Source organism: Drosophila melanogaster, chromosome X, assembly GCF_000001215.4.
Source record: "Drosophila melanogaster chromosome X".
In the NCBI taxonomy this organism is placed as follows: domain Eukaryota; kingdom Metazoa; phylum Arthropoda; class Insecta; order Diptera; family Drosophilidae; genus Drosophila; species Drosophila melanogaster.
This window is the reverse complement of record NC_004354.4, coordinates 16968844-16994615: the sequence shown is the minus strand read 5'-3', so window position 1 is coordinate 16994615 and position 25772 is coordinate 16968844. Positions and strand designations below refer to the sequence as shown.

General features: G+C 40.1%; 1 protein-coding gene across 7 annotated transcripts in view; it reads left to right on the top strand.

Annotated features, from left to right (window-relative positions):
* The window catches only part of CG45002 (uncharacterized protein), a 97664-nt gene extending 72117 nt beyond the window's left edge, over nt 1-25547 (top strand). For 4 of the 7 annotated variants that reach the window (NM_001298429.1, NM_001298428.1, NM_001272703.1 and 1 more), the window contains 8 exons: nt 18068-18281; nt 18340-18434; nt 18495-18580; nt 18762-19334; nt 19463-20629; nt 20756-20950; nt 21009-21169; nt 21235-25547. In NM_001298429.1, the coding sequence (NP_001285358.1) occupies nt 18068-18281; nt 18340-18434; nt 18495-18580; nt 18762-19334; nt 19463-20629; nt 20756-20950; nt 21009-21169; nt 21235-21581 (2838 nt within the window). In that variant the 3' untranslated portion in view covers nt 21582-25547. Of the gene's footprint in view, nt 1-7549; nt 7768-10971; nt 11099-18067; nt 18282-18339; nt 18435-18494; nt 18581-18761; nt 19335-19462; nt 20630-20755; nt 20951-21008; nt 21170-21234 lie in introns of those variants that run through there. The other 3 variants (NM_001144740.2, NM_167553.2, NM_001272704.1) reach the window with 2 other exon arrangements.
* The last annotated feature ends 225 nt before the right edge of the window (nt 25548-25772 follow it).

Sequence of the window (25772 nt, the reverse complement as noted above, 5' to 3'; positions counted from 1 at the left end):
CTTTTTCCTTATAATATCTGGAATCTGAAAGGGTTGTCCAATAATTGCTCGAAATTAACATGGGCATTTTTATTTGAAATGTTTAAGGGATTTAAGAAATTTATGCAGTCATAATAAGGAGGTTTATTATTCATTTTTTTTTTTATTATTCATTTTAACATGATTATTGTTCAGTACAGGATTATTGCATAAAAATGAAGAGAGATGAACTGAAGAAGACGTTAAAGCGGATTACTAAAACCTCTGCATTTGAGGGATTCATAATAATAACTATCTAAATAATTCGCTTTTTAGTTTACCTTAAAACGAATCCCTAGGTTCTTTAAAGTAAACCCGCAATATATTCTCTAGATTCTCTCGCCTTCTGTCTGAAACTTTTTGTGCTGAGTTTTATGACTGGTCGAGTCATGATTAATTTGGCTTTTTGTGTTTATGGCCAAACTTTAACTGGACTTGCTTTGGTTTAGCTGGCCTTTCTCCTGCTTTCTCTTTCCAAACTACCCATGTAGATATGTTTGCTTGTGTGCTTAATACCCTCCCCTTCATTTTGTTTCTTTGCAGGTAAGCTTGAAAGGACATCCTCAACCTTAGTTGGCCCAAAAGCTGCCTTGGCACAATTTCACGCCCCAGCTGGCCCGAAATCCACCCACCCCAGCCCCTCATCAGCCAAATGAAGGCAAATAGCAAATGGCCAGGGGGATGAGTTGGGCACGAAAAACAGCTGATGAAAGTACTGAAAACTCTAATTGAATTTCTTGTGTGCATGTGTGTAACTGTCGCCGGGACAAACTTTCAATAGCATTTCAATTTAAATTTCCCAGCAGCAAACGAACTCCATGAGTTTGCCAGAGGGAAAATGAAGGGAAAATGCATGGGATTACTTAACTTGCGCTTTAAATACAATATTTACAGCTCACATGTGGCGGGTTATTAAGAAAATTCTGTATTATTATTGCACGTAACTTTAAAAAAGTGTTCTGTACGTTTTATAAAAGTTTAGTTAACGAACCAAATTAAAATTAAATTCCTATTAATGAGAAAGCATATAATGCTGCATTTAGCTGTGAAACTAACAGAAAAATCGTTCCTTGGATAAAACAAGCAAAAACAATCCAACTTTAAATCTTTTCAATCCGTTCTTGTTTTTGACCAATTCCATGCGAAGGCAATTTATCAAAGCTGCTTTCTTCGCCAGATTTCGAATCAATGGCAGACAATGATGGATAGCAGCTTTTCCCTGGGGAAATTTTCGGCACCAATATGCCAAATGTAAGAGCCCAAACCAAAGCCATCCACCGGAACATAAAAGTGAAAAAAAAAACAAATAAAATAAAAATAGAGGTTTAAACTCAATTAAATTGTGCAGCGCATTTGGATCGCCTGCATAATGGGCGCACAAGCAAACACTAATGCCCACGTTCCACTCCTCGTTTTTATGGCCACAAAGTCGGCAAACATTTAAAACCTCATTCAAATGGCGCCATGTGGCATTTAAGTCCCCAGAGAAGCGTATGTGTGGCGCTGTATATATGTATATACATCCATGATTTTATATGCATATATGTATACATGTAGCACGCCCCCGGTTGTAGACAATTAGTGGCACTCGACAATCTGCGAAAACTTTCTACAATTCCCCACTCGATTTTTGTGCTTTGTTTGAGAGAAAAATTGAGGATTTTCCGGGAGGAAAACAAATAAGCGCCCTGCTAACGATGCCATCGAAAAACTCGTCGGGAGATGGCAAATTAAATTCGCGTTAAGCTGCCAAGGACCCGGCACAACAACAGCAACAACTACAAGTACAATAATAATAATAAAAATTATAATAAATTATAGATTAAAGTCCCGCCAATGGCAGACATACAGGAATACGAAATGAATTCAACATTGAAGCACTTCGAACAAATGATACTTATTAAAGGCTATGACAAATTTAAATAATGACATTTTAATTTATATGATTTTGATTATTTATTTTTATCTGCCAATCAAATCCAGCTTTATTTAACTTAAACGGATGAAATAATTTAAAGCTAATCCTGAATTCATGGCACTCACAAATATCATTGCATCAGCTCATACATAAATTGTTTAGAAATTAATTTTAATGTTTGCCAAGCCACAAAGTTTCAAAGTTCATTACTCATACGCAGTGTTGACACATTTTGTTATACACAGTTGACGCAAAGTGAATTGAACGCAATGCTAGCGGGCTTGTGGAAAAAGTTTTATGTTCATAAATAGTTTTGACACATTTTATTTACAAAGAGTTATGCATAATTTCAAGTCGGTAAACATGTCGTATGCGCAATTTTTGAGCGGAATGCTTTGGCTCTCCCTTTGTGAACATTTAAACCTTAAACCATGTTGTTTTTTTTAAATATATTTTCCGTACCTATTCCTTGCCCAATATAGCCCTAATCACCATAAGGATACAGGGCAAAATGAGTATCTTATCTCACCGAAAGGAGATGGAGAGCTTTGCGAACTGTCTAGGCCGATAAATAGATGCTTATTATTCAAGTGCGCAGCCATCTGCGACTCGCAAGATGTTACAGGTGCCACAAGCAGCAGACCCCATTCCCCTTCCTATGCCCCTGTCATCCAGTTACCAGCATTTGTGTTAACTTAATAAGGCGTTGGCCGGAGGCAGATGCGGAGGTGGGCGTGGCAGTGGGTAGGCTCCTCTTCACCTGGAATTCGGCCACAGGCACCTCACGCATGCCGAGCTCAGCAACTCAGCCATGGCCACGCCTCCTTCACCACCACATACGCCCCCTTGATGCTGCCTAATCAACTGCCGCTTATTTATTTAACTTTGGTTTCACATTCGCCGAGCGAGCAGAAGAGATGTGCTTAACTTTCTGGTAGCTGGTAAATGCACCAGGAAAAAATTGTTGACTCAGTTCTCAGAAATATCTCAACCATTAAAAAATTCAAAATAAGTTACCGCGCAATGAAATAGGCATTTTTACTTACACAATATGCGACTATTTGCTATACAAATAGCAGAAGTATTTAAATGTTCGTATCCCACAAGATATCAATCTCTGGTTTATTTTTATTTTATTTTTTTTTTGCAGTGTACATAAAACCAGAGACAATTCAGAGAATCTTCTTTTTGCCTTTTTTCTTGGCCCAGCTGACTGAGTGAAGTCATCAAGAAATTCCATTTGATTTCACCCGAATTGAAATTGAACAAAAAAGAATGCTGATATTCTGTTTAATATTTAATGGAAATACAAATTCAATTTACGTCTGATTTTCATTTAATTATGCATTTGTGTGTGTTTGTGTTCAGAGTAATTCATTTAATTACTGTCAAATATTCGATTATAAATTTAACGCGCAATTAACGCTGATTAAGAAAAAAATTGAAATGGATTGGCGCAGAGAGGCTTTTTAAATTTTGAATTTCTTGTACCGCACAAATGTTCGTTGGGATTAACTTTAAATTTTGCGAGAAAAATCGCGAGGTAGTGGAAAATGGGGAAGGCCTGGTTTTTCTTTTCATTTTCCCTGCGCTTAATGTGGAAACTTACTCATGTAAATGAAAAAACGCAGGTGGCAAAACTTTTCTGCTCACCAACACAAAGACAAAGCGGACTGAACGTGTGTGCAGGTGTGTTTTCCCTGCCTTAGTGTGTGTGTGTGTGTGCGTGTGTGTGCGTGTGAGGGTGCTCTTGTATTGGCACTCGTATTTACATGATATTTAGAAAACACTCGCTCCAAAACTTGGGACTCAACATGAGACATAAGGACGGCAAGGACTCGAACATAAATTAACTTGGCTGCCTCTCTCTTTCCTCTTTTGTATACCCATCTCCCTCTTTTTGGTCCTTTTCGTTGTCCTTATTTTATTGCCTTTTGGCCGCATTTTCTATGCGCATACCAATGTGGCATTAATTTAATTTTAGCTGCAACAAACTTTAGCCATTTTCCCACGCGCTGCAAAAATGTAGTTTCTCATTTAAATTGAATTCCTTTTTGATGGCCAGCTGCATTCGATTATGTCCAAAACTGAAGCCAAGCGAATAACGATTAAGGCTCAAATGGGCACCATTCTGCGCAGTTCAAAATTGGTCCATTAAATCGCTGAATAAATATCTCTGCTTGCTTATCCCACTTTTTATACATGGAAACTTCGTAAAATAAATATTTAATTCCATAAATGCGCAAACGGGCGTTTGTTATGGCAAAAATAATTTATGTAAACCGCATATCTGCACAATAAAATAGAAAAATAGAGAAAGTTCCGCGAAATATTTCAGAAACCGTTTTGTTTTCCATAAATTTTGCAAACAAATAATGCATTTTTCCAATAAGAACAAAGAGATGACTTCATATATGTACATACATAAAAATGAATTTGTACATCTTAAATTTAACAGATATCTTTTTAATCACCGAAATAAATTATCAATTAAACTAAATTGCGTGTAACAGAGTTTACATTACACATTATTCGCAGTTTGGCACTTAAAACAAGAAGTTTGTTGCCACTAGACCATTAGTGTCTGAAAGACATCTACATATGTCCTCTTTGATTTTGACCTCATCAACTGGTTGTTTACTGTTTATCCACAAACATGCGCATATATTTATGAATAACATATACGATCGCAGTCAATCCACATCTGCATAACAATATTTGCATGGCCATCGAGCATTAGCAGGCCAACTTGGGGGAAAATGGAAAACAAAGCCCACCACTCCACAATTTCCTGCCACTAGTTACGTGTGTTGATGTGGCCAGTTTTGCCATTTTAGCCAATGGGTAATGGGGTTTGGGGCTAAAAACGCAGCACTGCGGTCGTGCGGTTATTAAACATGTTGGCCACAAGCAACCGCGGCAATGCGAGTGCCTCGGAAAAACAATAATCCAACTGCTGATGTTGATTTTCGACGCCGCTCTTGTTGTTGTTGCTGCGTGCGCCTGCATGCTGATTTCCGTTTCCTGTTTACGAGCACAAGAACAACCACTCACACACACACACAGAGGAGCCACATACAAATACAGCGGCACGGAAAAGCGTGTAAATATTCAGGGGCATTTCCCACAATATGAAGCGAAATTTTTACGGCATACATTTTTAATAAACCCCTATCCCAGCTGCAAGGCCTCCGAGGCGTCTTTTATTCCACAAGCCATATTTCCGATTCGTTATAGGTACAGTTGTGTTCAAAATAATAGTTCTACTCCTATGATATCAGTATCAAAACTGATTGGCTTTTATAGAGATTGTACTTTAAAAAGGAGTTTAAAATAATGATTTTTCCAATGTGTTATAACTATACTGACCACAAATTTAATTCATTAAAAGAAAAACTTATAAAAAAAATATCTTCTGATAAACATTCTTGGAGAAATAGGGAAATATGCATTTAATATCGAATTAATGCAATACTTTTGTGCTATTCAAGTGCCATGATTGTAAGCACAACTCGACGTCTCCACATTCATATATGCATAGGTGGATGCGGCTGTGTGCGTGATGCCATCGATAAATATAAATATGCTCTTGAGAGTTGGTCAACGGAATCTTTATATCTCCCACTTCAACGCCGACCATCTTTGAGTCTGGTTTTCGTTTTCGCCTCGATTTGTGTGTTTTACATACAGAACAGAAACACCTGCCACCAAAAGTCGAAATGGGTGTTTCTTCTTGGGCTGAAAATAAAATTTACTTCTTGCTTTAAAGATTGAAGTACTATTGCGAATATACGTATATTATGAAGATATAAGATTCTTTCGAAATGCTGCACTCAATCTATGACCCTTGAGGCGTACGCCCTTTATCTTTATACATTAAAAATAGATTTTAATCCGCATCACCCTGTTTGGCAGCTGGTGTTTATGGCCAACAGCTTTGGCAGTTACATCTGTTATTTGTTGCCATTTCGCTTGTCGATGGCGATTATTGTAAATCAACTTTGAGCCAAACCAACTTCAAGTGGTTGTAACACTTGTTGTAGCTCCCATTTTTTGCCTGTACAACTGGGTATTTGCCCATGTTGTTGTCACATCTGTAATCGCATTGGATATCGCATTAATTTTGCAACATTGCCACGCCAATGCGACAAGGCAAAAAGAAAAAAAAAGAAATAGACGTGCAAAAAGGAAAATAAATGTTAATCGAGTTCTTGGGACTGACAGTCGATTGAGGTGAGCACGAATTGGATTGGCTTATGTGTTCAGGATGGCTTTACATCATGCCTGACTGCCCCCTTTTCCCAGCTAAATTCTGATGCCGCCCCCTTACACACACATACGCAAAGTGTACACACATTTCCCAGTCAGCGGAATGTCCTTGCGGTTTCTGTGCGGCTTTGCGAGTCCTGCATTTGACATATGCGGTGAATTGTAAAATACTCAAGTCAGCAGGCGCTTCGTAAGCAATTTTAGCCACAAACCGCCGCCCATTCACGTTCAAATTTCCACTCAAGCAGTAAGGACATCCACATTCGCATTCCCATCGGCTTTACAGCATTAATTTCTTTGCGGTCAAAACTTTTGGGGGTAATATTCAAAAAACCAGCAGGATTATGCCAAAAAGGCAGTTAAAAGCTGGCGCGAGAATTGTGTGGCTTAAAGTCCACGATTTATGAAAAGTTTCCGAGTGGTAGATGGATTTTGGGAGCTTTGGTGTGGAAAAACTTTATCAGCAGAAGGCTTAAATAGCTTTCTTAAGAGTCTAGATTATTTGCAGGACTTTTGGCGACTTTTCAAAGCTTCCGAAAGGAAGGGTTTTTTTCGGAACTTTTTACACTTTGAAAGCTCTAGAGCATTGCAAAAAGGTTTTCTAGGAGAGTCTTAAGTTCCATGAGCTTTTAAGCTGTTTCAATCCTCTGGCTTTTTAGTAATTCAATTTCAAATGATAAAACGATATTAGCATCATAAAAATAGATAAGCCATATCCCATTTAAGGAAAATTACTTTTAATAAAAAAAATTAAAATCAAGCTTAGCAAAAATATAAAACAACGTAAAAGTAATTGAAACATAATCAGAGAACTAAAACTGGTTTTAAACTTGGGTGAATAGGCATATTATGATTTGTACAATTTTGTTTATAGCCAAAACTGCTTGCAAAGTGTAATAAATTAAAAAAAATATATACAGATCAAACTCGATGTATTGATCCCTAGTAAACATATGAAAAAGTAAATTGATTGAAAGAAATCACTTAGCTGAACTTTGTTTTGAAAAGCTATCTACTTCTGCCGCAAAAGCTCAGCCAGGACAATAAAAGCTCCATTGCTTCGATCAGCTGTTTTTTGGGCCATTATCTTTTGGCGCCCAAAATCCACACGCGTGTGTGTGAGTGTGCTGTGTGCGTTCGTGAAGCGTAAACAATAAAAACGCCCGGCCCCATTTACGCACACTACTGCACACTCAAAACACCGACACAACGAACATCTTCAGCTAACACACACTTGCATAGTTGGCACACACACGCAGACGCAGCAGAGAAATGGCGGACGGAATTTACCGTTTGTTTCGCTCCGCCATTGAGTTTTTGGCATTCAGTTTCATTTTCACTTTCAGTCGTCGTTTGACTTCCGCACGGAAGCGTTCGCTCTCTCGCGTTCGTCCCTCTCACTCTTTCCGTCTTCAACTCTCTCTATTGTTGTTATTATTTTGATATTCGCTGGCCATTTTTTCGCTCAGTGTAGGCCAGGAAAATGTAATCAACTCGAAGAACAAGACCGCAAAAAAAGCGCACAGAGGGAATATATTGTGACAAGAAATCATCCATTAAAGGTGGGAAAAGCGGGGAAAGTTGCTCAAAAAATAACAAAGAAAAAAACATAGAACAGCTGTAGTTGTTGTTGCTCTCATTGCTGCTATGTGTGTGTGTGTGTGTGTGTGTGTTATTGCATGTGTGTTCGTTACGCCATTTAACCCCTCCTTCAAATTATCCTGCTCTGTTTTACTTACTCAATGAAAGCAAAACAATCTACACAGAGAAAGAAGAAGAAAGAACTAAAACAACAAATAAATAACCATTAAAAAGTGCACTGAAGAAAAGTATCAGTTTTAATAATAAATTTTTCTTAATATTCAAGATTAATGAAGATTTCAAGCTAGCCTGAATATACAATTACATATGATGAATAGGAATGTACTGTATTAAATCATTAACAGAATAATTAATACTTTAGTTTAAGTTTCAAAATAACATACATAAATATTTTTGAGCTTAAGATTTGGAATATTGAATTCAGTTCTGTAAACTAATAAGTGATAATTCTAATAAACATATATATATAGAAGCTATATTTTTACAAAGATCCATATAAAAGAATAATTATTTTCAATCATTTTCCTGAGTTTTACTTAATCCTCCACAAAATGTTTATTTTTACGATTATAAAAATGCTTATTTGGCAAGCAATATGTTTAGGGAAATACGAAAGCGAATGAGTCTTACAATTTTGATGAAACTAAGGAAGCCTTGTTAGGGCAGCATCGTTTTTTGCAGTGCAGCTAAGCAGGTGTGCGTGCCAGGCACATAAATCCATGAGGACATTTTTAATTTCCTGCTGAATGGCGAGCAGAATGCAAACAAACAGCTGACAATCGGGGCAAAGTGTGTCAAAGTCCGTGCTCATATCGCCAGACTGCAGCAGCTGTTTAAAATGCATGCCCAGTATGCTACTATACTACATATACTAAACTATATCACCTATGCCGTATACTACGAGTATACCACCCACAAAAAAACCCGTCCTATTTATGCGCTCCATCTTGGCCCACAGAAGAAGACAAAAAGTTTGCCCAACCTAAAGCCGAGGGCTGTATATTTTGCTGCCTTTGCCGCCCTTATTTTTTTTTTTTTTTCTTTTCCATCTTGGCCCGCTGGCAGTGCTCCTTTTGGCCATGTTCACTGTTTGTTTGTGTGTGTATGTGTGTGTGTGTGTGTGTTTGGCATTGATATATGCCAGTGCTTTGGTTAGTGCGGAGCACCCGAGATTGGCCACTGATACGACAGACAGATGGGCTTAAGGATAATACGAGGTTCGGGCTATTATCTCAATTTCACAGTGCACTTTTTGCACAACGAAGACATCTTTAGCTTGTCGTGTTCGTCGTCTTTTTATGGTATATTGTGCTGAAGCTAGCTCAAATGTCAAATGCATGGAGTAGAAAAGTATATACCTTATTTCGATGTATATGTATGAAATATACCTTTCGTTTAATGTATTCATTTCATTTAAATTATGTTTCACTTAAATTATGTTCAGAATCTACTACAAAGCTAGTTGAAATAATTGCGAAATATTTGAGTTCTCGCTGAAAGTATTTAACCTTTAGCAACTTCCGCTGACGAACATTTTCCGAAATAATATTTCCCCGTTTTACAAGCGGAAACTCTCAGACTTTGGCTTACTAAGAATATGGCGCCGCCCCTTTTGGCCAAAATAGTTTCCTGTTTTTGCACACACACACACACACACACACACAGAACCGTGCGAAAAGTAAGCTGGCGAAAATTCAACAAGATTGTTCAAGGCCATTGAAACGAGAAGGGGTTTAAAATTGAGAGCCACAGAAACCAAATTGATTGCCCGAAAAAATGCGAGAGATGGCGAAGAAAGCGGGTGCAAAACCTATGTAAGCAACTGACCATCCACATCAATCATACGCAGTGTTGTACGTCGTCGCAAACATTTGCATAGGATCCTGCCCACTTGACCGCCTTTCCATTGGCGAACAATATGCAAATTGCAAATGTGGGCCAAGTTTCTCGAAAAGTTTTCACCCACTTTCTTGCTTCATATCTGCCAAGCAGCTGGCGCTGTTCAAGTTTTCCAGTCTTGCCAGTTTTGCCAGTTTTCTCAGTTTTATGCTAATACTTTTTGCAAAGATTTCCCCTTCCGCACCTCACGTATGCGTGCCATCCGGGATTCAATTGAAATCTTCTTTTTTGGCGTTCTGCGACTAAGTCGTTTATCTGGCACCAAACAGTGCTGGCAAATTGAATCAACAGCTTAAAGTTACGGGATAGCACATCATTATAATCATGACGTCGGTCGCATTATGCGGACGCGTTCAGGTTAAGTCGCTTGACATCGCCGCGATTATGCAAATTTGGAGGGGTTTCAAAAGGCAGCCAGAATTTATTGCCCAAAAAGCCGCCAAGGTTTTGGGCCTGATGATTGCATAAACAGCTCATTAAAAGACGCACACGCACACACACACACACACACACACAGGACGGCATTAGGCGGGAAAAATCTTGGTGCAAAATGGTGCGGGAAAATCCTTACGACGCACATCTCTAATTTAGATAATGCCCAACGCACAACATGGCGTATGTGTGTCCAAAAGTCAAGGCACGAAAAAGCGGCAGGCAAGACACTGAACAAAAAAATCCCTGAAAGGGATTACCTAACGAACTGTAGGGATGTCTAAATGTATATGATATCCCAAATATCCCTATATATCTCTATATATCTCTAAATAATTTTAAAACAACGATAAGTGAAACATTTGAAATAAATTGAAAGAATATATATAAAGAAAGAATATAAATAATTTATTTAAGTAATTCAAAATCATTATAATAAATAATAAAATTAAAACCATTTAAACCATACTTCTCTGATTACTCGCTCTAAAATATTCAATTTTGCTTTGAGATTTGTATTATTTTTTGCGTCACAATTTTTGCATGTGTACACCTAATGCATGCTATAATGGCCATTCTTATTTGATTAATGAGCCATTTGACTTGGAAAAAGCAAAAGCAGCGAGAGCAACAGCAAAAGGCGCTGTGCGTCTAAGTGAATTCTTGGCCAAAACGCCTTGAGCATTTTTCGTTCACCAAAAAGTGGCAACAGTTTGGCCAGTTCTCAGAGGTCTAAGCAACTTACCGCCTGCAAACTAATAAGCCATCTCATCGCATCATCTCATCTTATTTTTTGACGGATGCGTAATCCGTGTGATAATAATCGGCCACAGCTTCATCATGGTGGAGATACAAAAGCCGCACTCGGCCCTAAAACGACCATCGCTGAAACGGGAAACGGTCGTTGTTAACAACAGTGCGCCGACCATCAAAAAGGTGACTCTGGTGCCCAAGGACGAGGTGAGAAAAGGATCTGTTACCTGTGAAATCTATTCAATTTGCATTAATTTGCGGCTGGAAAGTAATGTATTGTATTTCTGGCCACATTATTAGATTATTTGTGCCATATTTATTGCTTAATTACTCAAAAGACATATGCTGGTATTTAAATTGAATGCAGCACATAACAATTTAATTACTCATTGTGCCTTTGATAGTGACAAATACCAATTAGATGGATTGATTTCTAATTTCACTGATAAATTGGATTGCATAATAATAATGCGATGTATCGAAATGCCATTTACACTTCTTTTTTTACGGTCAATATATCTAAAGAGTCAAAACCAATTTGTCGACGACATTTCGGCCACACTTTTTGGCTACATTCGACACCAAAGTCTTTGGAATAATTTAGTCAAGTTAATTAAGTATGCAAATGCCTTTGTCTTTGTCTTTGTCTTCGTGAGCAGTGGGAAATGGGAAATGTAAAGGTTCTAGACACGAATGGATGGGATTAAGTGGCTTCGTTTTGCCTACGCTCATTTAATTGCTTTCAGACGCGCCGCAGATATAGAGTCCTTCGTCCTTGATCCCTTTTCTTGCCAGAATTCATAAATAAAACAACGTGGGCCAGATTTCACAGTTTATAAATTTCAGAATTATACACTTCAGCCTAAGAGCGGGTAATTGAGTGGGGAGTGGCACTTTCCAGGACTTTCGATTGGCATTTCATTATTTCGGGTCTCGGCCATAAATAAAACACAAACTCGATTTGCCATATCGATTGCCATATCGAGAGTCCTGCGGCAATGCCATCAAAAGCAGCCGCTTCCTGGGTTTTCGCTGTTTTTTCCCGCAAACATTTTCCGGCAAATCTTCGCCCATAAATAAGCAGTCCTGTTCTTTATTACCTAATTTTTTCCTTTTTCTTTCTTGAGCCGGAAGTAGCGGATATAAATTAATAAGAGAAAATAATATCAAAATAAAATTTTTAGGGCTTCCCAAATGAAATTTGTTTCACTGATTCACTTCTTCGCCCTTTCTCCAGTTGTTAAACTCGTTTTAAGCTGACAAACTTTTCGGCTGGCGACAAATGGGGGAAAAAGTTTTCCAGTAGCTGATTACGGATTGTGCAGAGGGTTAAGGGTTTCAGCGGGTTAAGGCGTACTTTCCCCTGATTCGCTTTTAATTATCCTCATTTGTAAAATGTGACTGGGTTGTGAAAATTTGAACATAACTCTTTGGCTTTATGGCAATCGAGATGGAGGCAATGCCCGCTTGATTTAAATGGTAAATTAATGGGTTACTTGTGATATATTATTTTCATAAATAAATTGTTCATTCTATGCGGGCCCAATCAACTCCTCACTTTTCCCAGAACTTCGATCCCTATTGTAACATATGTGTGTCTTCGACAATCCAAAGAATTTCCAAACTTTTCCCATGAAGTTTCGCTGCAATTTGTGGCCACGATAAGACGCTGGAGATGGCCAAAGTGAAAGGCGGCGCAAACTTGGATCAATAAATAAAAGTAGACAATAAATTTTGCATGCCGGGCAAAAGTGGCGATAAGGATAAGCTCTGTGCTTTTCTGCTTTGAATGGGTAGAGTTTTTACCCTTTCATTAATAATTGTCAGCCACGCATGAGGGAAATGTGGAAATGTGGGCCACGAATGGCTGGCCAATGGTCACCGTATAAATGACCGAAGGACCACAAGTCCATCATAATGACATAAGTTTTCGCTCATATGTGTGTGTCGCTGTGTGTGTGGGCAGTAAAAACTTTGTGTACCTTTCTCTATCACTCCCTATTTCTACCACCCTTTCTCTATATTTCCAATGCACAGAAAAGAAATCTTGAATATCTTTTCGATTTGGTACAGACTATACTAATTTAAAGCTTTTAAGACGACAGTCTAGTAAAAATTCATTCAATATATACTTTATTTACAATATATACCATTTACAAATTTACATTCATTAGGACTTCTTTATGTGTCATGCTTCCGAATTAAAATAAAATAAAAAATAAAATTTTTTGAATTCAAAATTTGATTTTTTCTGTGCAGCATAACGACTTTCTCCGCTTGTGCCTTCAATGTTGCAAATAATTTTTTTTCCACCGGGCCTCAGGAGACCCATTTTGAAATGCTTCCCAGTCTTCTTCATTCCCCCCATTTACCCATTTACCAATTTTTCCATTTTCCCACCGCGTTTTCTATATCTACTGGTTTGCGTAATATATTTGCGCCTATTCTTCCTCTTTCTCCGCCCAGGGCTATAACTTTTTTCTGTGCAATTTCTAATTAAAAGCCGACAGTTAGTTGAGCGCTGACAGCCGAAAAGTATGGATCAACACACGCCTGTTCAAGGACTCAAGGATTCATTAGATTATTCGGTCGTGTTGCCTGTCCGCCTTGAGAGTCGATTAGTATTTAGTATTAAGATTGAGTGCGAACATTTCGTCCTTTGAGGAAGCACATGGCCCGGCAGGATACTTTGCATTTTGAAGTAAATATATATAGATAAGTATTGCAAGCGGCTTTAAATGAAATGCCAACAAAAGAGCTAGCCCACATTTTAATAAGTTATTCATCGTGGCTCCAGCAGCGGCAAACCAAGTACAACAACTTTAATAACTTGTGTGAGAGAAGTTAAGCAACTAAATCCCACTTAAGAGCTTAAAATATATGTATAGCGTGCTATTCAGGGGGAGAATCCTTTGTTCCGTGAAAGGGCTTATAATGCATCCTTTGACTGGTGGCCACTGGCCACGAAGTTGATCATATTTTATAAAGCTCTAAGTTTTAATGTTAACAGTGTCTATAGTGCAAAATACAAATTTTAATCGAGTGCTTTTACTTTAATCGCTTCGGAGTGAAAAACTAAGGCATAAGCTCAACTTAAAGTGAAGTATTTCCGTTTTATAGCATACTTTTTAGGGCACGCTCAGTTTTCAATCCTGGCGTGCCCATTGTTGCGTAGAAGAGTTCATAATTCAATTCTCCCACTAGTGGCCACCAATCTTATCGTCGGGCAGCAGCTTGCCGTCGAATGCGGTGCAATCACAATTGTCGCCACATATACGTCATTGTTTTTCGGCCAGCCACCGGAAATCCAATTAAGTACTTGACGACTTGCGGGCGAATAGCCCGAGCATTAAGAGCCCCATTTTCGGCGAAAATGCAGAAATTCTGAAATTCCTGCCCTTTTGTCGGGTTCAGTGGAGAATGTTTATGGTGGGCCATTAAATGCAGCTGCAAAAACCGCCACAATGTCTCACACATGAATTTTTGACCAAGGACATAAACCCCTTTTATGCAACACTAAAAAGTTTCATAATAGTTGCACTTAAATATTTACAGAATCTTATCTCGATTACATACTCCACTCAGCAGTTGGGAAATTTTAAAAATATTTCATGGCTCTTAATTAAGGTTTCCCTTTAAAAGCTGAAAAAATTCAATTGAAATGCCTAATTTTTTTTTATCCATCAACAAATATAAGATACTTTTCAACAAATTGATCAGCATTTAAAATTGTTTTTCCACAGATACGTGTCTAATAGTATTTTACGTTGCATGCTTCATTGTTGTTTTTTTGCCTTCAATTAGATATATTTGACTTGCAGCCATTTTTCGTCTATTTTTTGCTTTAATGGTTGCATTGGCATTTCTTTCCTTCTCCACATCATTATCCTTTAGCACTGTTTCTGTTGTCATTCGAATTTCGAACATCCTTTGTGCTAGGTCATTATTTGCTATGGGAAAATAAAATGGTTAGACCAGGATGTTGGTTGAATATTTCGACTTTTGGCAGTTTGTGGATTAATCCTGAATGTGAGTTATCAACTGCAGACCAAGTCGGAAAATGCAATCATGGCTAGCCAGGATATGGAATACGGACACGGATACGTGGAAAACAATCCTTTGTGGTCCGACCGCAAAGGCAAACACGAATACAAATACAAACACATACACCTACACAGGAACACACACACACACAAACATACGGAAACGTGGAGGTAAAATCAACAATAACAAAGTATCCTCTGCTCAAGCATATGCACTTGTCAGTGGCATCTTCTCCAGAGTGAAAGTCCATAAAAGATGCATCCTAACCCAGTTCGGCCCACAGAAACCAACCCATCCGATCCGATCCGAACATGGCTTTGTCAGCTGTCGGCTTTGGTTGCAGTTTAATGGAGCAGGAAAAAAACACAAACAGAGTCCATTGAAATGGGCAAAAAGGTTTCTCTTTTTTCCACCATCACAAAGGCAAAAAAAAAATCCTTTAAGGCAGTTGGGCGACTGATAGTTCAAGTCGCATCAAAAGACGCCCAAGGCGAAATACAATTAATTCGTTGCCTCAAAAACGTGACTATTTAATGTAAGAAATATATTTAAGAGCCTCACACAATGCATTTTCTCGGTGCATTCGCTGGTCGGCCATCGAACAATCGAAAAACCAGTCGAGATGTAATCACAGAAAATTACGGTAAAGTACGCAAAGCCGCAACTCGAATCCGGGGACAGGGAAACGGAATCCGACATCCTACATCCGGAATACGAAATGCAAATGCAGCTCTTGAATCGATAATACAGCGGATGAGGCGGTCCCAGTCCCGCACTTTCCTCCAATGGGCATTTAATGAGCTGTGAACGCGTTCACAAAGCGCCTGCATTTGGCGTCCTGCCCAAGGACCAACAACAAAGAGTCGATGTGACGACAATGGGCCAGGAAGAGCAAGACCAAGACCAAGACCAAGAGCAAATCAAAAGCAAAAGCAACAATAATGCCGACAACAACTTCAGTCATTTGCACATAAATTATGCGTACTGTTGGCCACGTATACGCCCCGTGGATCGTAGACTAGGGTATATTAGCACGACCCTAGGATAAGCCAAAAATATTGGTTTAATTGGAAGTGAATGCAGGCAGGCTAATAACACTTTGCATTCAGAATTGGTATTAAAATGTCTGTTAAAGGCGAATATTTCCAATTTCACAATCCAGCTTGAAGGGCTATATGAAACAGATCCAAAGAAATTTTATTTTAGCTCTCAACTTTCTTCCTATTTTTTCTTATGATGCTCCACACCAAAAAGCTACCGTTGCACTTCAATAGGTTGAATTCACACTTAAAACACTGATGGCCACGTATCCCGCCAGTCGAGTGCCATTAAGAGGTCCTTTCATTTTCGGTCCACACCTATTGTTGGCACCGACAATTGTCACACCTTTTTACGGCCAGGCTCGCATTAATAGCTAATGAAGGAACATCAACGACCCGACCACATGGCAGTGGCAATAAAATGGGCCGCAGGACGAAGGACAATTGGCCACCATCAAATGCCAGACAATTTGCTATTGTCTCTCCCTTTTTGTGGCCATAATTTGGTGTGGTTCCCGCTCCGTTCGGAAACTTTTGGCTGTTGTTTTTCCCGAGTTTTCTCTTTCCGCATCCTGTTCCGACTGTTTCCGTAATTAATTTGCCAGTTTATGTCACATTTGAACTGTTCGTGCTTCCGGATAAACTTGTACACATGTAAATTTAAATTTAGCCTACGGCAACTTCAATTAATTGAAAATTGGCTTTATATTTGCCAAAGAGCTTGATTAATTGCAATGTGTTCTTTACTTGCCGGTGGGTATGCAATAAAATTAGCTATAATGTGGTTTATTAACTCACCAGCTATTTAATATTTAATTAAATAGGTCAGGAAACAAAAAAGCTGGTTGCACATTGTCTCTGTAGATATAATAAATAATTTAATTATTAAAACCTTTGATTTATGCATACGAAATGAACATTAAATTTCAACATTTTATATATTTTCCCAAAAAAAATAATGTCGTAAAGTTGGGAAACAAGGAAAATATAGTTAAGTTGGGTGATTTTATGACCTCCTATTAAAACTGTACAACTGTACAGAAATCACGCAGCTCGAAACTTTTTGATGGCGCTCATCATGAGGAGAGAACAGCACAGACTGGAATTTCCCAGGACATAAAGTGGATTTAACAGCCCACAAAAATAAAGCGAATGCACGAGGCCATGAAAGTGCAGCGATCTCTCGACTTGGGCAAACTTTCTCCTTGGCAACCGAATTTGTTGGCAGTCAGCAGCCCGAGCAACTAATTTCAATTAGCACTTTTGCCCTCACATGCCAGCCGGGAAATCCCCTTTACTGCTTTCATTTACCACTTGCCATTCGCCATTTACCATACAGCCAGCATTTTCCATTTCCACACTCCCACAGCCAAGTGCATATCAATTTTTAATTCAATTTCTGCACAAGCAGTGCCATTGATTGCGAGTGTAAGCCACTTCGGGGACGACGGCTGGAATCGAATTTGCAAAATGCGACGACGAAAGGGAAAATGAAAATCTAAATGAAAATCAAAATCAAAATGAAAATGAATGGGTACAGCAACCGAAACCAAAACCGAAACCAGAAATAAAACCATCTCCAAGTGAACAGCTCCGAGTCCTGCGATAAGAAATCCGAGTCCTGGCTAAATGAAAATTGATGGGAGGCGGGGTGTTATGTGGGCGTGCCACTTCTAACCACACATGCAAAATGCATTAAAATAGTTTAGCACTTTCGCATGGTCACTTGTGGGAAAAGGGTGTGGAAGTTAGATAAAAATAATTCATTAGGGAGTGGGTAAATTCAATACACAGAATTAAGATATATAATTTGATAAATTCCCAAACTATTCCTATGACTAACCTTCGTTCTTATGCCATTAGTTTAATTAAATCGAAAACAAGGCGCAGTCGCATGCAATTAACCAATTAAGGGGAAATTGGGAAATATTGAATGCGAAAAAGGAGTGAACAGCAAGTATTTGCAAGTCATTATGAAAAAAAAAACCCATTGCTAGTATTGACTTTCTGATATATTACATAACAGCGCTTTATACTGACCTATTTTGTTAAAATCTATACTAAAACCGGATTACACTTTGCAATTTTCCAGGAACTGGTGGCCATTTCCCCGGAACGCCGCAACTGGCGTGGCATCTTCATCGCCCTGCTGGTCATCGCTGCCGTTTTTAGCCTGATCATATTCTCGATCTTCCTGCTGTCGCCGGAGGATGAGGGTCTACGGATCCGGGGTCGCCGGATGCTGCCCAGCGACATTCTGGGCAGAAGCCTCCAGTGGAAGCCCTTCAACGGCACCTGGAGCAATGGTGAGTCCTGCGATACATGTTGCAAGTCCTTCTTAGTGAGTCCAAGTTCTTTTTGTAGGTCGTGAGCTCATTTATCGCGACCCAACGGGCGGCCTCTCCATTCTCAATATGGCCGATCTTACCACACGCATCCTAATGACCAATTCAACATTCGTAAGTTCCTAAAAAAATCAACTAACAATGATTGGCTATGAATGCAATCACATATTTCAGCGCCAACTGAATGCGGAATCATTTCTAGTCGCACCTGACCAGAAATACGTACTACTGCAGTCGGACTCAAATGCCGAGGGCTCCAGGTGGGTTATCTCATAGACATTAATCGAGAATTCATATTATTTGTATTTATTTAAATATTTAATTTCCGCTGCTTCCTACAATGTGAATATAATTTATATTGTAGCTGCTTAATTCTTAACAATTAACAATACAAAGTTTGAAATAGATTATTTGCATATATTCCATCTTTTTTCCGAACAGACATCACGTATACGAGGTGCAGACGGCGAACACATTTCCGTTGGGCCCAACGGAGAACATAGCGGAGGCGCCACGCCTCCAGCACGTGGTGTGGGCGCCAGCGAATCCGCCGCCACCGCTTGGAGCACCACCACCCAGTGGTGCCAGTGGCGCAAGTGGTGCCAGCGGCGCTAGCACCACGACAATGGCCCCTTTGCCCAGTGGCAGCATAATCCTAAACAGCCTGGCTGGCGCTGCCAATGGACCAGCATCCGCCGGAGCCTCCGGCTCCTCCGCACCAAATCCGAATGGCAAGGCCGGTGGTTACAATTTAAACCAAGCCATCGCCTTTGTCCACCACAACGACATCTACTACAAGCCCAAGGTGCAGGGCGAACTTGTGTGCCGGATAACACAGACGGGATCGGGTTCGCTGGAAGGCGAATCCACAGGTGTGGTGTTCAATGGGGTGCCCGATTGGATGTATGAGAATGTGCCGGAGCTGGAGAGCCGCCGGAGCAGCATGGAGTTCTCGCCGGACGGACTCTTTTTGGCCTTCCTCAGCTACAATGACAGCGAGGTCAACGAGTATAAGTGAGTGGAAGTCCATTGGCATTTCTCACACTTGTATGCATTTAAAGATGCATTTCATGGCAAAAGCATATTATTAAGTACATTAGGTATCGGCAATAATTGCAATTTTCCTTTTGTAATTTCCGCAGATATACTTGGATGGGCGATGATATCAAATACCCGGCGGTGATGAGCCAACGCTACCCCAAGACGGGTTCCCGCAATCCGAATGTCACGGTCAACGTGGTGAATCTCTCGGTGATCAAGTACATCTTTCCCACGCAGATCAAGCTGCCGAGTGAGCTCTCCAATGGTAGCTACGTGGGCGGCTTGACATGGGCCTCATCCACTGACCTTTCGGTGACGGTGACCAATCGCGAACAGACCAAGGCCACCACGGTGCTGTGCAGAGCTCCACACTTCCATTGCCAGGCGGTGCACACGGAGGTAACCATCAACGATGGCTGGGTTCTGCCATCGGAACGGCCCATCTTCTCGGTCCGCAACCAGGGCCACAATCGGCTGGGAAAGATGGTCCAGAATGCGGAGGAAATCCAAGCGGAGAGTCAGAATGTGAATGTGACGGATGGCCAAACGCACACGACGCATGAGATCAGCAATGGTGGCTATCTGCTGAAGCGTTTGCCAGTTCGAGATGGCGAACACGGTCACTACCGCCACGTGGTCTTCATATCCTCGCTGGACCGACGACCCGTGCCGCTGACCATGGGTCGGTTCGAGGTCACCGAGATCGTCGGTTGGGATGAGCCGCATGAGATCGTCTACTTCATGGCTGCGCCGGAGAAGAGACCTGGCGAACGGCATTTGTACAAGATTAGCCTGAAGCTCAATGTCACCGAATCGAATCGGACGTATATCACCTCCACATCGCCCACTTGTCTTACCTGCGACAACACGGAGTCCACGTACCGGCTCCACCGGGCCAGAATCTCGCAGCGGGGCGATCGGTGGGAGGATATTGTGGCTCGCCTGGAGCCAGACGATTGCCTCTACGATATACCCAAGAATTGCCTGTTCAATCGGGTGCAGTTCAGCCAGGACTACAGCTACTACGTACAGGAGTGCCTGGGTCCGGAGGCACCCAGTGTCTACCTGGTGGAAACGGCCAGCAATGACAAGATTTATGTGCTAAATGCCGGCGATGTCCTGCGCCACCGACTCTCCCAACTCGCCATTCCGCAATCACGCACCTTCAGCGTCGAGATCCGTCACGGATTCCACGCCCAGGTGCGGCTCTTCCTGCCACCCGGAATGCGAGAGGAGGAAGACGTGGCCTTTCCACTGGTGCTCCACGTGTAAGTTACTATTCTTTCTTCAGCTAGTGTAGTCAAAAGTTCGTTGTATTTAACATTTTAAGGCTTTGACAATTTGATTTGAAACATTTCTTAAAAATAATGATTTCTCTTTGAAAAAAAACCCAGCGATGCCTCGCCGGGATCACAGTTGGTAACAGAGCGCTTCCACGTGGACTGGAACTGGTATTTGGCCAGCCAGAGGAGTTTTATTGTGGCCCAGATCGACGGGCGTGGCAGTGGCTTCCAGGGTGAATTGCTCCGCACCCAGGTGCACGGTAAACTAGGCACCGTCGAGGTGGAGGATCAACTAGGAGTCCTAACGTAAGGGAATCCCCATGAACATAGTATATATAAGCATCTAATATATATCACTTTATAGGTACCTGCGGGACAACCTGAAGTTCATCGATCCGCTGAGGATTTGCGCTTTTGGCTGGGGCTACGGTGGCTACGCCTCCTCCATGATGCTCATCGACGACTCGCAACAGGTGCTGCAGTGCGCGGTGGCAATCAATCCCATTGTCAACTTTGGATTCCACTGTGAGTGGCACTTAGATGTAGAGACCATTTATTGCAACCCAACTTATGTGCATCCCTTTCTGCAGATTCCTTCTTCACGGAGCGTTACATCCCGCTGAAGGGCGACTATTTGCGTGCCCTCCAGGAGGCGGATCTCACGATGAAGGCGGGCAACATCAAGGGCCGCAACCTGATGCTAATGCACGGCACGGCGGACACGCTGGTCCACCAGGAGCACACGCTGATGCTGGTGCGGGCGCTCGTGGAGCAGCAGGTGAAATTCCGACACCAGGTGTATCCGGACGAGGATCACGCCATCGCCAGGTCGCTGAGCCACGTCTACAAGACGATGGAGTGGTACTTCGATGAGTGCTTCGGCCCCGTCGACGACAACGAGTGGGACCCCACGGGTCTGTTCGTGTTCAAGCAATAATTAAGACCCCCCTACGATCCTTATGACGAGGATCCGCTGGCCAATCAGCTCAGCGACATCGACATCGGGCCCGCCACCGATGCGCATCCGGATGCGGATGCCGCCGGCGATTCCGCCGGCAGCAATCTGTCCACCCTGCTGACCGCCACGACGACGAGCGCCTCGCTGTCGGCGCTCGACGAACTGGACAACCGGCTGCAGGCCCTGGACCTGATCACCTCCTCCACGGCCACCACCCTCAGCAAGGTCGCCGGCAAGCTGTGCAACTACAGCAGCAAGCGCCGACTCCACCAGTCGGAGGCCGTGCTCGCCCAGAAGTCGCGCATCCTCCAGCACTAGGGGATTCACCCAAGGGGTGTCCTCCTTCGTGTGTCAAGCGTGTGTTTCCCGGGCGGGCAGATCTCTCCTCATTTCACTTTCGACACCAGTTTGCGGAAGGTCTTTACATCTTGATGATGTTTACAAGTCAAATACATAATGTTGATCATTTTAAATTAATTCAATTTTAATTTTAACACAAAACATTTGAAAGCTGTGACAGTAAAAATAGGCTTTACACAATGTCTTTATTAATTTTCTGTAAAACCAACCGTTGTCTTTTTCAACTTTACATTCACAATCCGTTACTTAACATTAACATTTTTAAGCATTTGTTTTTACATTTCCTACTTGAAGTTGGCTGCGATAAGCACAGTTAATCATTGTTTAGCGCTTACAAACACTTATACGTTATATGTACATTCGCATGCTTACTTATGTTACATATTTACATACTTACTTACATTTATATGCTTTTCCTACTACGAAGCAAACTTTAAGTGCATCAGGTGTATTTTAATTATTTATTATTATTTTGTAAGCCTGCAATTTCTCTATCACTTGTTTAACGAATTCTACAAAATCGATATAAATATATATAGTATTAAATATATATATTTAGATTTATTAATTGTTAACTTATACCGAAGTCTAAAGTCTTTAATTCAAGCCCGCTGATTGCTGACGAAAGTGAAAATGAGGATAACGTATCCAATTGCAGGTCTTCTCAAAGTTAAACCTAATTAATTTAATTTTGATAAATTTTCACGTGTAAACTTAGGTTCCGCAAATTTGTAACGAATGTGAAAACGAGGAAAGGTCATTTAGTGTGAAAGTGTGGATTCTCCAAAGGCATTAATGGGTACAATTTATTGGCAAAGTAGGCTAGATTTTGATTTGGGAGAAAATGTTTTGGCACTTTTGAAATTTATTGTAATCCAAATGGCATTGATTTCATTTTAAAATGTTTATTATTAGGGAAATGATTTGTCATTTTTATAATACGAGCTAGGATCAAAATATTTTGTATAGATATAAATTATTAACATTATTATTATGCTTATAATATTATTTAGTTTAGGTGGAACATTTAATGAAATAGTTTTTTTTTTAAAAGCTCGAACTTGTAGATCGTGTTTTTTCCCTAGAATAAACTCGAAAAACTTAATTCAGACACGAGCCATTAAATGTGGAGAACTAGTCACCAAAGTCGGGCAACTCGACTATATATGTTTCTGTATATTTCGGTTTATATGATTTCGCCGGCGAGAATCGAGTGTGAATGCGAATCGAGAAAACAGAGTAATTAGAAACAAAACCAAAGCAAGGTGATTCATTTATGCGACTGATTATTAACATATGTGTATTAAATAATTAACCAAACTGACGGAGCGAGAGGGGTGACGATGGTGTAACATGCCGGCGAGATGTCGATGTCCTTGACGTAAGGATACAAATGTAGGGGATTTACATTTACCTAATTGCTAATGGCGCATGGCGAATGCAGCGCGATATGTGTGTGTCATGGTGCATGTAATTCGTTTAGACCTCATTGTTGTTTCTTTACGTGTTCGTTTCGATGTGTATAAACATATAGTTATAATTGACTGAACGTTATTTTTTTTGTATATATTAACGATTAAATTTTAAATGAGATGTGAAAGCGAAATTGAGCGCGCTAATCGAATTCGAAACTTATTGAAACAATTGCACAAATCAGTCCAAATGAAAGATGGTGGAAATATCTTTTAAATAGCCAACAAGTGTTTGTGAGTAGTCATGAAAAATTTGGAGAGGAGAATTGAAAGCTTAATGCCCCATTGAATGTTTGTGATAGTCGAGAGTAGGCGACTATAAAATACCCTGTACTCCATTGATACTCATCCCGATCCCGATCGTGATCGCGAATGCGATTCTTCTCTCCCGACTTTCGGTGTGCAAAAGCTTTAATCTTCATATTCATTCGACGTTCAATGCTGTGGATACAGGGTATTTCCAGCTGTCTAGCATCCAAAACAGATCTAATTTTTAATCTAAATATATATATGGAGAGTGGATGGAGCGTAGATTGTGCCACACTAAAGACAAGTCCCAGGCTTGCAAAGCCCCCTATGTATATCGATCGCATTGGATCAGGACACATATGTTTTATACATATGTATATATGTACATATGTGGGGGGAATTGGTGTGCTTTAGCGAGAACTAAACCAAGAAAAAAAAACAAGTGGCGAAACAATTTTTTTTAGATTTTTTTACCATTAACATTAAACGGAAGGAGGAAGTTGCGAATTCCATATTTGAAATGGAATTTACTTGTCAAAAGCCTAGGTGTTAAATGTTGCGTCAATAAGCGAAATCGAAATTGAAATTGAAATTTTATTGTAGTGGGACCGACGAGAGGCCCCCGACTTCCGGAATCCAACTAAAACTAAGAAATCCAAATAAAACAATATAGTCAAGCTTTAAATGTTGTACACGATGGGGGGTCGCAGCCACTTGAAACCCAAGTTAACTAAACCAAATGAAGAGAATGCCCAAAAACAGACCCGAGAATAAATATGAATGTTAAACTTAACTAAACGATAAATGCATATTTATAAATGTTTAAAACAACAATTCTATAATAAACTAAAGGAAAACTATATATGTAATTGTGCTAAGGCAGAATTTAATGTATTCCAAGCTACCAAAGCGACAAAAAGCCATTAACTACGTGGAACCAAATAATGTAAACGCAAAGCTAACAACAAATACAAACTGCAACATACAACTCATTTCCCTAAAGTACAAAGGAAACGATGGAAAACCCACATATTCCGGCATGCTCCGGTAATCAAATTCGTACAAATTTAACTATTTTGAAAAATCTGTGCTCCGGTTTTCGAAATCGTAAGAAAGTTTTCGATTTGTAAAACGGACACTTTTGTCTATCCGAAATGAAAAGTAAATGCCTTTTTTTTTTAGCAAATCAGATCTTATTTTCAAAAGGGCAAATAATAGTTTACTCAGTGGTCTATTGATGTTTATTTCACATCACCACAAGATCATTTTGCCACTTAGTTATTTTATAAAAATTTTATTTCTGACCACACCTCAACATTGGTCAAACAGAATTTTGCCTTCGGCAACAAAAAGTTTCGATTTGGCAAGGAGTTATAGGTACATCGACAAGTGTTTTTGGGAAGAATTCCATATTGTTGGTGAAACGAAACAGGCAGATACAATATCAAAGAATTCAATAACTTATCTAGAGGATGGCCAAAAGTGTTGTTTGTAAATAATGCTATTTACAAAACCGGAGCACCTAATAACGAAATCGAAAGATTTTTCCCAAATCGAAATCGAAACAAAATTACGACTACCGGAGCATGCCTGATTATTTAGTTGAGCACAGAAACCACACCATCTAACACAAAAAAGACCAAAACTGGACAGTATTGAACGAAGTGATTTGGTTTCAAAACAACATCTCAGCATAAAGTATTCAAAGCCGAAATCGAACCGAATCCAAATAGATATAGCGAAAAAACGAACAAAACTATGTATTTCCAACAAACAGACACAAGTATACCAACAAAGCGATCCAAAGCAACTAAAAAACCAAAAAAGCGAAACAATAAAGACATTTTTGTGTGTATGTAAGATTAAATAGAAAAATCTGGTTTTGATATTTTGTTGTTTTTTGCATTCGGGGCTTTTAAATTAATCTGGGTCTTTAATTGATTGTATCCCTTTTAGATATATTTGGTTTTTTTCACTACAACATTTACCTAAAATGTACTATTGCTTATTGCAATTAGTGTCTAAACGTAAATACAGCGTGTACATTAGGCAAACAATTTGAAATCATCTTTAGTTTTATTTTGACAAA